Raw genomic sequence first — 13,000 nt, 5'->3', positions numbered from 1 at the left:
GAGCACCTATGCTCTGTCCGCCACAACAGACAGGATCTCCCGGTTGCCACTCACTTCAACTCTCCTTCAAGTTCCCATTCAGATATGTCCATACATGGCCTCCTCTACTGCCATGATGAGGCCAAACTTCGGTTGGAGGAACAACATCTCATATACCATCTGGGTAGTCTCCAGCCCCTTGGTATGAACATCAAATTCTCCAACTTCCGGTAATTCCCTCCCTCTCCCTTCCCCATCCTACCTTCACTCTGTCTCCTCTTCTAGCTGCCTATCACCTCTCATGACTCTGCCTTCTTCATAGTGCTTTCCCCTTAGATTCCTTCTTCACCTCTCCTGCCTATCCCCTCCCTGCTTCCCCTCCCCCACCCCTTGATCTTTCCTCTGATTGGTTTTCCACCTTCCCCCCACCTTCTTTATAGGGCCCCTGCCCCCTCCTTCTTTAGTCCTGACAAAGGGTCTCGACCCGAAACGTTGACTGCTTCTTTCAACGGATGCTGCCCGACCTGCTGAGTTCATCCAGCTTTTTTGTACATGCTGATGAACTCCATCTGCCCAACCACCACTAATTTGTTTTGCGCCTTCTTTTGTCAGTAGAAATGGTTCCACTGGACTTAGTAGCTAAGCCACATGTGAAGGCCAGGGACTGGATTTGGTTGTCAGATGCTATTTGAGACCCATGCCATTGGGAGCATTTAATAAGCATTGGGAGCTTATCCCCATGACCATTCCTAGCTACAACAACCTTAAGGAACAAAAATCATGAATATCTACAATTTAATATAACATCCTAGGCCTCTGTAACAAGATAATAATGAAGAAACATAGTACAGAAAGTACATTAAAATGATGTAGTTCTGTTGAAACAACATCACTTCATAATTTAATGTAAAATTCAGTCATATTGTGGTCAGTTTTTCCCACAATTACAGATTACAATCCTACTGGCAAATCACTTGAATCATTCTATTTTTCTTGAATTCCAACTTCATTGATAAATACTGTGAATTAACATTTCTTATATAGTCTGAGCTGAAGATAGATATTTAAGTTTGACTGAATGACTAGATTGATTCTCCTCCGACTGTAGCTTGCTTATCTTCAATGGTAGTTCCATGTTCATATCTCCTACCCTTTATCTTAATTATTAATGATACATGATCAGTTCATGATTGCTGATCTAGTTAGTACTATCCCGGTACATTATTTATTGAATGTACCTTCAGTACTATGTTTCTTCATTATGATCTTGTCACACAGATCTAGGCTGTTAACTCTGATGCAACCTTTTGTCCAAACAAATTCACAAAATTAGTTTATTAGTTTAATGTTCTCTTTTGAATTGTAAATTGCCTTCAAAAAAGTTCTGAACTCCTTTTTGACAGCAATTTTCTTATCTTTGTATTTGTTATTTAAACATCTGGCAATTGGCAAGTTTCACAGAGCATGCACCATCATATAATCTCAAGCTCACAGGATTTGTTTTCATTCATGGTCCCAATAATCCTTGATTCCTCTGTTGCCCAAAAATCTATCTCAATCACGAATAATTTAATGATAGCATCCATAATCCAGAATTTACCTGATCTCAGAGAGTAGTTCCTGATCTTAGCCTAAGTGTGGGATCACTTATTCTGAGGCCATGTTCATCATTTTAGACATCACATGAGGAAAAGTATTTTTATTTTATTTTAATTAGAGATGCTCAATGGTGGGGAGGGCTTTACCCATGCCTTAGGCAGCCAAGGACATGATCCCCAAATGTAGAATGGTAAAAGGGAAAATGTCTATTCACTGCACACATTCAGGTTTCATTCTTTCACTCTGCACAATACGTATTGGATGATCTTTGTCAGTTAAATATTGATTTGTTGGCTGAATTAGTTCGTTTATACTGGTAAGAGTGTAGAAATACAGATGGCAATGCCGACACCACAAGTTTCACATCCCTGAAGATAATTAATGGTATAATAATACAAATTATGTACCAGGTAAAAAAGAGAATGACTCAGCCACATTTTAAACAAATAAAAATCATTCCATAAAAATTATATGTCACAGGTGGTTCAATACATTTTTCTGCTAAATAAATTTAAACTAAAATTCTAAACACACTGTCTTGCACTTGTTTTTGACTAAGACAACATGCTTATTGCCTAAACCACATCATTCCTTTTAGGGGAAGTACAACCACAATTTCAGTTTATATTACAGTCAACCAGTTTTTGAAACTAGACAATGAAATCAATGAAACAATACAATCTAGTTCTTTTTTGGAACATTTTAAAATATTTCCCAATGTATTCTGAAACTTTTATTAACCATGTTCCAAAGCTTGCTACATGGGTTTGTGGCACATTTGTTTTCCACATTTTATAAATTGATTTCTAATAATGTTTCCTTACCCTTTTACCGTGTGCTAATATTTATTACCTTGTCTTGATACAATCAATAATTGGGGCATGGTGATTTTTTTCTGAAAAATGATTTTTCACTTACCACTAAAAAAATAAATTAGTAAGTTCTCCAAAAGACAGTGAACTATATTTTGTACTTTTCTTTTGGAATAAGCATCACAATTTCAGCTAATAAAATCCACAAGTTTATAAACCAGATGGAGATTTCATTTTGGACACATGAGCAGAATTAATCAAGTAAGGCAAGAGAAAATGTTGTTTATTTGCTGGGAGAAAAGAATTGAGATTGGACTTGAAGCTACAAACAGTCTGCTATTCATCAATCTTTTGATGGGGGAGGGGACCTAAAGGAAGGAAATGAGTATTTAAGCAAACCTGTTTTTAACCACTATTATTCATACAATTATTTAATTGTACTCTCAATTTTCCAAACTTCATTAGGTACATATTAATCTTTTCCATTTCACCTTCACCCAACTAAACATACTTGAATGTAAGGAACAAACTAATGTTTACATTTTCTTACTGAACCATCTAAAGTGACTAGCTGTCAAAAGGTCAAAGACATACATCAATGCGATGTTGATTAAGACAGGACTAAAGTTAGGAATACTGCATTCCGTACTCAATCTGTAATCAAGACAGTTGAAACAAAATATCAAACAAAATATGTTACCTATACACTCTGAAATATTTCAAAATTTAAAGCGTACATCTCTATGATTACGAATACAAATTTTCTTTTAAGTAGAAATATGTATTAGAAAATTATCAATTTAATCTAAAAATGAGTAAAGCACTTTCAGCATCAAATTGTGATTATTTTTCTGAATCTGTAACTTTGATGAATTACTTTGATTCTAAAAGTAATTTGAGTCTTCTTAGTGTCAGTACAAACATGCTTTATTTACACTATTTTAATTTTTAAAAATCTAGTTATTGAAACATCTGTTATGTTGTCGCCAAACCATTTTTATTAAGTGAATTGGATCCATTTCCCTTGAAAATATGGTGAATATTCTAATTTTACTCAGAATTTAATTACAGGTTAAGAACACACAAAATTTCAGACCATTATATTCAGCTGGTTAAATCTCAATAACAAACATTAGGTTTGATATTAAGCATTAGGTTTTCAACTTTTTGAAAATTAAAATCAAACTAATACTTTGTCATTTAAAGTAAAATTGGATAGGTATATGGACAGGAAAGGAATGGAGGGTTATGGGCTGGGTGCGGGTCAGTGGGACTAGGTGAGAATAAGCGTTTGGCACAGACTAGAAGGACCGAGATGGCCTGTTTCGGTGCTGTAATTGTTATATGGTTATAATAACAAAAGTGTCTTCAGTAATTTGAAATCCTTTTTTCAAATTTCAATGTTCTTTCTAGAACCCTACATTGAAATTATACAACATGTGAATTAAAAAAGTTTTATTTCTATATCACTTGGACTACTTAGAAGGAATTATTAACCTAAATAATTGTAATGCCAAATGCAATGGAGCTGTATGTTTCAAATGTGTCTAATATGCACATTTTAGAAGATGTTGGCATCTTACCTGATTCCTTCCACTCCATCACCTCCAGAGTTTGCATGGTTAGGAGTTTTTGTAAAAAGAACATCAACAGGTTTCCTGAATTTACGAATACTTGGGGAGGTTCTGGGTGCATGGTGGCGAATAATTTGTGGATGATCTTGTTAACAAAGAGGAAACAGATAAACTTGTTGATCATAACAACTAATTTTTTAATATATTAAATTTATAATTTTATTAACATTATGCAGCATCTCAAGTCTAATCCTTCAACAATATTTATATAATGCAAAATTAAATCTTCTTTTCTCCCTGACTGATCTACTTCAGAGGTAAGGCAAACAAAGCAACAAAAGCATTCATGTTAAATTTTATTTTATATATTGTAATTTGCTTGCTTTCATTAATTTAACAGCTCCATGGCTTCGTTGACGGTACTCATTTACCTTACCTGTAGTCATTATGAAACCTCATAATTGTTCTGAATCAGGTACTAATACAGGTATTTATACAGATATTTTTCAAAAGATAAAGTAGTACGTACTGTTCATATGAACAACTCCTCAAAACAGGAGAATATTCTAACAATTCCAAAAATTCTAAATTTAGCTTGAAGTTTGTTAATTTTACCCTCATTTCCTATAATATGCACTCAGAATACATGTTAAATAAAATGCTTGATGTACACTACTAAGGCGTTCTTCACAGGCTTTGATAATATTAATTCTCAGTTAGCTCTTCTCCAATGGAAAAAGTAATTATTTTCAATTCTTTCATAATTTAAAATTTCATATCTGATTATTATTCTTGTCATTATTCTCTGAGGACAAACAACTTAAGCTGCACACAGACAATGTATCTCAGTACTTGATTTAGAAATTTTGAAGTTACCATATATGATGTAACTTTCTACTTCCGGTGAATAATTAATAACCATATTTTTTTCTGCCCTGGAAAATCTAAATAGAAGGAAATGAATGAGAACAGAAGAAAAAGGAAAGAACCAGAGAATATAGAACACTGCAGTTGTTAAAAACTGAAATAAAAGAAACTGCACTATTGTGTATAAGATCAATGAAGATGAATGAAATGAACTTGTTTTGTTCTCCCTGGAGATCCTGTCTGACTTGTTGGTTATTTCCTGCACTCTAGGCAAAATAGAAAAAAAGTAGTTGGAAATTGAAGGATATGTTAGTGAAAATATATGACACTAAGTTGGCTTTGTGAGTGAAATTGTGAAGGGAGAACAAGGCTTATTCTTTTGAATTCCATTGAGTACAGTACCATCAAACGCTCCTCATATGATAACTTTTCAATCCCAGAATCATTTTTACGAAGCTCCTCTGAATCCTCTCCAATGTCAACACATCCTTTCTTAGATAAGGGACCCAAATACAATGTTAGCATTCATTACTCCCAAGTGAGGCCTCACCAGTGCTTTATAAAGCCTCAACATTACATCCTTGCTTTTATATTTTATTCCTTTCAAAATGAATGCTAACATCGCATTTGCCTTCCTCATCACCAGCTCAGCCTGCAAATTAATCTTTAGTGAATCCAGCATGAGGACTCCCAAGTCCCTTTGCACCTTCAATTTTTGAATTTTCTCTCTATTTAGAAAATAGTCTATGCTTTTATTTCTTCTACCAAAGTGCATGACTATACACTTTCCAAGACTGTATTCCATTTGCCACTTCTTAGCCCATTCTCTTTGTCTTTCTATAGTCTCTTTACAGTACGTCCTCAAAACTACCTGCCACTCCACTCATCTTTGTATCGTTTGCACACTGGGTCACAAAGTAATCAATTCCATCATCCAAATCATTGACGTATAACATAAAAAGATGTGGTCCCAACATAAACTCCTGTGAATCACCACTAGTCACTGACAGTCAACCTCCAAAGGCTCCCTTTATCCCAGTCTTTGCCTCCTGCAAATCAGCCAATGCTCTATCCATGCTAGTATCTTCCTGTAATACCATGGGCTTTTAACTTGTTAAGCAGCCTCATGAGTAGCACCTAGTCAAAGGCCTTCTGAAAATCCAAGTACACACCATCCACTAATTCTCTCTCCTTTGTCTATCCTACTTGTTACTTCTGCAAAGAATTCCAACAGATTTGTCAAGCAAGATTTTCCCTGAAGGAAACCATGCCTATTTTATCATGTACTTCCAAGTACACTAAAATCACGTCCTTAACAATCGACTCTAGCATCTTCATAACCACTGAGATGGGACTAACTGGCATTTAATTTCTCTTCTTCTTCCTCTCTCCCTTCTTGAAAAGTGGAGTGACAGTTGCAATTTTCCAGTCCTTTAGAACCATGCCAGAATCAATAGATTATTGAAAGATCATTACAAATACCTCCACAATCTCTTCAACTATCTCTTTCAGAACCCTAGGGTGTATACCATCATGTTGACATGACTTAATTACCTTCAGAGCTTTCAGCTTTCCAAGAACCTTCTGCCTAGTAATGACAACTTCACACATTTCTGCCCTCTGACACTCTCGAACTTCCAGCATACTGCTAGTGTCTTTCACAGTGAAGACTGATGCAAAATACTTAATCAGTTCATCCAGCATTTCCTTGTCACCCATTACTATCTTTCCAGCATGATTTTCCAGTGGCCTGATATCTAATCTCATTTCTCTTTTACTCTTTATATACCTGAAGAAACATTTGGGATCCTCTTTAATATTATTGGCTAGCTTTCCTTCATATTCCATCTTTTTCTTCTTCATGTCTTTTCAGTTGCCTTTTATTGGTTTTTAAAAGCTTCCTACTAACATTTACTCTATTATATACCCTCTTTTTGGATTTTATGTTGGCTTCGACTTCTCTTGTCAACCGCAGTTGTGTCATCCTGCCTTTAGAATACTTCTTTCTCTTGGAGATGTGTATTTCTTGCGCCTTCCAAATTATTCCCAGAAATTCCAGCCATTGCTGCTCTGCTGTCATCCCTGCCAGTGTTCTTTTCCAATCAATTTTGGCCAGCTCCTCTATAATGCCTCTGTAATTCCTTTTATTCCACTGTAATACTGATACATCTGACTTTAGCTTTTCCTTCTTAAATTTCAGGATGAATTCTACATATTATGATCAGGATACTGGATTCCTCATTTCGTAAATTGAGGAATGACTACTTCAAATTTGAGATTCTCTCAAGGTTAACTGGTAGGTTGAGTGAATAGTAAAGAGAGCAAATCAAATGACAACATTCACTTAGAGAGAAGTAGAATTTAAAACCAAGGATGCACTGCTGAGGTTTTATAACAGCTGGTCTGACCACATTTGGAATATTGTGAGCAATATCCTAAGAAAGATGTGCTGGCCCTGGAGAGGTTCCATAAGAGGTTCACGAGAATATCCCAAGAATGAAAGGCTTAACATATAAGGAGTGTTTGATGTCTATGAGCCTGTATTTGATAGAATCAAAAGCATTAGAGAGTCTAGAATCTGAGGGTAGAGTCTTAGAATAAAGGAATGTCTCTTTAAAACTGAGATGAGGAGGAATTTCTTCAGCCAGAGGGTGGTGAACCTCTGGAGTTCATTGTGGAGTTGAAGTTACTGGATGAATTGAAGGCAGAGATTGATAAGTTCTTGAATGGTAAGGCGGTTAAGGGTTACTAAGAGATGGTGGTATAATGGGGTTGAGAAAATCAGACATGATTGAATGCTGAAGCAGAATTAATGGGTTGAATAGCCTAATCCTGCTCTTATATCCCTTGCTTTGGGAAAGTGATAGCTTAAGGACAGCAGTATTTACAGAACAATGCCTGGGAATTCTAGAGTTCAAAAGTGAGTACACCATAGGAACTGACATGATTGGGATTGGGGGGGGGGATAATGGAAAAGGGAGAATACTTGGTAAGAAACAATAAGCATCTGCATCACATGGTAAAAATAGTGGAGAATAATAGTTCCAGAGGAAGCCATGCACATACCTGGTGAATTCCATAGCAATGGCAGATTCAAGAGACTGGGTTGCATATTGTGTGTGGGGGGGGGGGGTAGGAGGCAATGGCAGAAGCTGTTGTCCACATTGAGGGCAAAGAAATGCAAAACGAAACAAAATATCAGGAAGAAACCAATATTAAATTTTATTACACAAGGAAATATATAAATGATGTTCTGGATCTTCACAGTCACCAATCAATAATTTTTTCTGCTGTTAGGCTCCAGAGTGGTTTCTTAAGGTTCTCAAGGCTGGGGTAGGGGTAATGGGGATAAGATCCCATTACCTATTAAATGCTTCCTATGGCACGTGCCTCAAACAGTGTCTGACAACCAAGTCCACCTCCTGGCCTTCACATGTGGCTTAGCTATTAAGCCTGGCAGAACCCTTTCTGCTGACAGGAAAAGGGACAAAGGTGGTTACTGGTGCCTTAAAACAAATCTCTTCGGGCAAATGGGGCTCATCAGCCAAGGTTGGTATCACACCTAAGAGAAGGAAAACTCTGATTTCAAACCTCCAATTGCTTTGCAGCTACACCCACTCACGGAGAAGGCTTCAGCCCATGATAAAATAGTTGTATTACAATACAGTAACACATTATCTAACTGAAAAAAAATTGTGTTTCTTCTCCAAAAGTTTTTCAATGTCATTTACCTAATTTCCATTGGACTTCCTGCTCATCTGTCTTCTCCTTGGCAATTTTTTTCTTGGCTTCTCGGAAAGCTTTCCAGTTCAATAAAAATTGTCTGGCTGTATTGTTTACTTCTTTTCCATCAAGGACCTCTACAAGTGAAAATGATAGCCTTAAAAATAATGTTGACTGAAAACAAGCTAAGGTGAAAATGAATAAATCTTTTCAATTAGTTCACTTTTAAAGACACTATGAAATTTAACTGATACAGCTTCAGCCTTATGAAAGGCAAAATCTACTTTATTTGCTACATGTTGTGAGTAGTAATGAAAACTGTAAGGCAAACAATTTTAATTACAAAGAAAAGTACCTGAAAATTACTATTTGCCAAGATCTGTAAAGGACCCAAAAGGAACTAACTTATTTGTCCCTCTGCTGTGTTATTGTAATAAATGAAAAGCAATATTTAAAAAAATGGAACAGTTGTTCAAACTGACAGATAAACTCTGGTAAGTAGAAACCTAACTATTTTTGGGTTTGTGTGTACATGCACAACTGCTTAATGGTGTTACTGGACATTCCCCAGCATCTAACAGATTAAGGATTAAACCATTAAAGAGGAACATCCTATAGACACTTAAAACATTAGTTAATAAGAATGTCAATAATCTCTAAATTACAACTGCTCAGCCATAATACATATTCCACATTTTCTATATACAGATTTATCTTGAAATAGGTTGTTTTGATTCTCTGGGTAAGATAATCAGTTAGAAAAATGGTAAAACTAAACTAGGGAGTTTGTTTTCATTTTATAAGCACATTTGACATGGTAGCAAACAATAAAAGTTATCTATTGTGGAAAGACTTCAGAAACAAAATTTATTTATATAAAATGAAAAACAATATAGGTTAACAGCTCAAATCAATTCCAACCTAGAATTGTATCAAAATGTATTATCTTCCTGGTTTTAAATCATTGAAATGTTTTACAACAAAGAATTGTTATTTTATAAAATATTTTTCATTTTTGAAAATTTATTTTCTAAACCTCCAAAATAATGACAACTGCACTATTCTACAGCCCAAAATGAATTGATTATCTTGTCTCAAATATGAAATTAATCACAAAAAAATATATAATTCTTTCACAATGTTGGATGCCTCAAATTGTTTAAAGCCAATTATTTAATTTGAGGCTTTGTCATTGATGTCAACAAAGGCAACAGCCAATTTCTTTGAAGAAAACTCCTCTAAGAATTCAGTAACATTCAGGAGATGTGCAATTATAGATATACTTTATTTTAAATATGCTCAAAACTGAAAATATTTATTAGCTCCTCTTTATTGAAGAAAGCTAATATCACCTCAACAACTTATCTGACAATCAGACTTAGATGAAGAACATAATGTACAGAAAATTATGAACAGTTTTACATCCTGCAAATGTGTGTCAATGTTGCATTTCGGCTGTCTGCAGTCAATAAATATATTCAGTTTTTTTGTTGAAATTTAAATTCTTAAGACGATTTACCTACAGAAGTTCGAGGCAACCAGATATAAACATAGCTGAGATGCTGACGAAATAATTTTCTTTTCAAGGAAAATAATAATAATAATAATAATAATAATAATAATAATAATAATAATACACCATTATCTCTAAATAATCAAATATTTAACATGAAAGTTTAAAGAAAACTATATCTATATTATACTATTATACAAAATTGTTGATGTACTCATGCATACATGTTTCCCCAATACTTACTCATACTCTCACCACAGTGAACCAAGTATTGCAGTTCCAGTACATCAATCATTTTTCACATACTAATTAAGTGTAGGAAAAGGTCAGACAAAAGTAAGCATGTTCCATTTGCTAGCTATAATGAGTGATTAAACAGAGAGGTTCAAATATATTTTGTTAAATATCCTGACCCAAGAGTGGAATTTCTTGGAGAAAGCCCATTATGAGACTAATTTATTTAATTTTTAATTAGGAAATGCCTTCCATAGAAATATTGCACATAATGCAGAGCCGCAATTCCTTTGCAAACTAGTAACTCATTAAGGGGTTCAGATGTTATAAAACCATAACAGTGAAAGTCAATCAATTAATATACAGACCATTAATCCTTGCAACCAATTAATCACCCTTTTCCTTCCCACTCTATTCCTGTATAGAAACATAGAAAATCTACAAAATAATACAAGGCCCTTTGGCCCACAATGCCGAACATGTACTTACTTTAGAAATTACCTCGGGTTACCCATAGCCCTCTATTTTTCTAAGCTCCATGTACCTATCCAGGAGTCTCTTAAAAGACAATATCGTATCTGCCTCCACCACCGCCACTGGCAGCCCATTCCATGCATTCACCACTTTCTGCATAAAAAAATTACCCCTGACATCTCCTCTGTACTTACTTCCAAGCAATTAAAACTGTACCCTCTCGTGCTAGCCATTTCAGTCCTGGGAAAAAGCCTCTGACTGACCACATGATCAATGCCTCTCATCAACTTATACACCTCTATCAGGTCACCTCTCATCCTCCGTCGCTCCAAGGAAAAAAGGCCGAGTTCAACCTATTCTCAAAAGGCATGCTCCCCAATCCAGGCAACATCCTTCACTTGGAAAATATATTTGGGTCTTTGGAAAGAAAGGAGCCAAAAGGGTAGATGGCATATTTCCTGCAGTTGCATGAGAAGATTTGCAGGGAGAATAGCTGTTGGTGGAAATGTAGGAATAATTACCAGAAAATTAGGAAAGACTTGTTTGGTGGTGGTATCACTTCGAAGGGGCCAGAAATTGCAAGAGATGATTTAGACCATAAGACCATAAGGCATAGGAGCATCATTAGGCCATTTGACCCATCAACCTCGCTCCATTATTAAGAACATAAGATATAGGAGAAGAATTAGGCCATTTGGTCCATCGAGTCTGCTCCACTATTTCATCATGGCTGATCCAATTTTCCTCTAAGCCTCAGTCTCCTGACTTCTCCCTGCATCCCTTCATGCCCTGACTAATCAAGAATCTATCAGTCTCTGCCTTAAATATACATAAATACTTGGTCTCCACAGCTGCTGGTGGCAAAGAATTCTACAGATTCACTACTCTGTTACAGCTGATTTATTATCCCTCTCAACCACATTCTTGTGCTTTATCCCCATAACCTTTTGGCACCCCTTACTAATCTAGAACCTATCAACTTTCACTTTAAGTATACCCAGTGACTTGGCCTCCACAGCCATCAGTGGCAATGAATTGCACAGATTCACCACCCTCTGGTTAAAGCTGTTCTCACTAGTCCTAACTCTTTCCCACTATAGGAAACATCCTCTCTACATTCACTCTATCTAGGCCTTTCACTATACAATAGGTTTCAAAGAGATCTGCCGCCATTATTCTTCTAAACTCCAGCAAGTACTGGCCCAGAGCCAACAAACACTCCTCATATGTTAACCCTTTCATTTGCAGGATCATTCTTGTGAACTGTCTCTGGACCCTGTCCATTGCAAGCACATTCTTTCTTAAATAAGGGGCCCAAAAGTGCTCACCACATTCCAAGTGTAGTCTGACCAATGCCTTATAAAGCCTGAGCATTACATCCTCGCTTTTATATTGTAGAAGTCTCAAAATGAATGCTAACATTGCTGTTGCCTTCTTTACTACCAACTCAACCTGCAAGTTAATCTTTAAGGAATCCTGCACAAGGACTCTCAAGTCCCTTTGCACTTATGATTTCCGAACTTGCTGTATATCTAGAAAATAATTTACACTTTTATTCCTTCTATTAAAGTGCATGACCATACACTTCCCTACACTGTATTCCATCTGCCACTTCTTTGCACATTCTCCTAATCTATCCAAGTTCTTCTGCAGACTCCCAGCTTCCTCAACACTAACTGCCCCTCCATCTATCTTTGAATTGTCAGCAAACGTGGCCACACAGCCATCAATTCTGTCATCCAGATCATTGTCATATTACGTGAAAAGAAGTTGTTCCAAAACTGACCACTGAGGAACACCCTTAGTCACTGGTTGCCAACCAGAAAAGGTCTGCTTTATTGTTTTTTGCCAGTCACACAATCTTCTATCCATGTGTACAAGATGATGAAAGGCATTGATCGTGTGGATAGTCAGAGGCTTTTTCCCAGGACTGAAATGGTTGCCACAAGAGGGCACAGGTTTAAGGTGCTGGGGAGTAGGTACAGAGGAGATGTAAGGGGTAAGTTTTTTACTCAGAGAGTGGTGAGTGCGTGGAATGGGCTGCCGGCAACGGTGGTGGGGGCGGAGACGATAGGGTCTTTTAAGAGGCTTTTAGATAGGTACATGGAGCTTAGTAAAATAGAGGGCTATAGGTAAGCCTAGTAATTTCTGAGATAAGGACATGTTTGGCACAACTTTGTGGGCCAAAGGGCCTGTATTGTGCTGTAGATTTTCTATGTTTCTAT

The 13,000-nt window shown here is 36.2% G+C and overlaps 1 protein-coding gene across 6 annotated transcripts in view; it reads right to left on the bottom strand.

Annotated features, from left to right (window-relative positions):
- ppp1r42 (protein phosphatase 1, regulatory subunit 42) overlaps positions 1 to 13,000 on the bottom strand; it is a 105,320-nt gene that overhangs the window by 31,676 nt on the left and 60,644 nt on the right. For 4 of the 6 annotated variants that reach the window (XM_073041154.1, XM_073041119.1, XM_073041146.1 and 1 more), the window contains exons 7-8: positions 8,563 to 8,691; positions 3,974 to 4,109 (exon numbers count right to left, since the gene is read on the bottom strand). In XM_073041154.1, coding sequence (XP_072897255.1) covers positions 3,974 to 4,109; positions 8,563 to 8,691 — 265 coding nt within the window. The other 2 variants (XM_073041163.1, XM_073041138.1) reach the window with 2 other exon arrangements.

The sequence above is a fragment of the Hemitrygon akajei genome, chromosome 1, assembly GCF_048418815.1.
Source record: "Hemitrygon akajei chromosome 1, sHemAka1.3, whole genome shotgun sequence".
Taxonomy (NCBI): domain Eukaryota; kingdom Metazoa; phylum Chordata; class Chondrichthyes; order Myliobatiformes; family Dasyatidae; genus Hemitrygon; species Hemitrygon akajei.
Note: the sequence above shows the minus strand (reverse complement) of the source record. Positions and strands in the feature narration are given on the sequence as shown.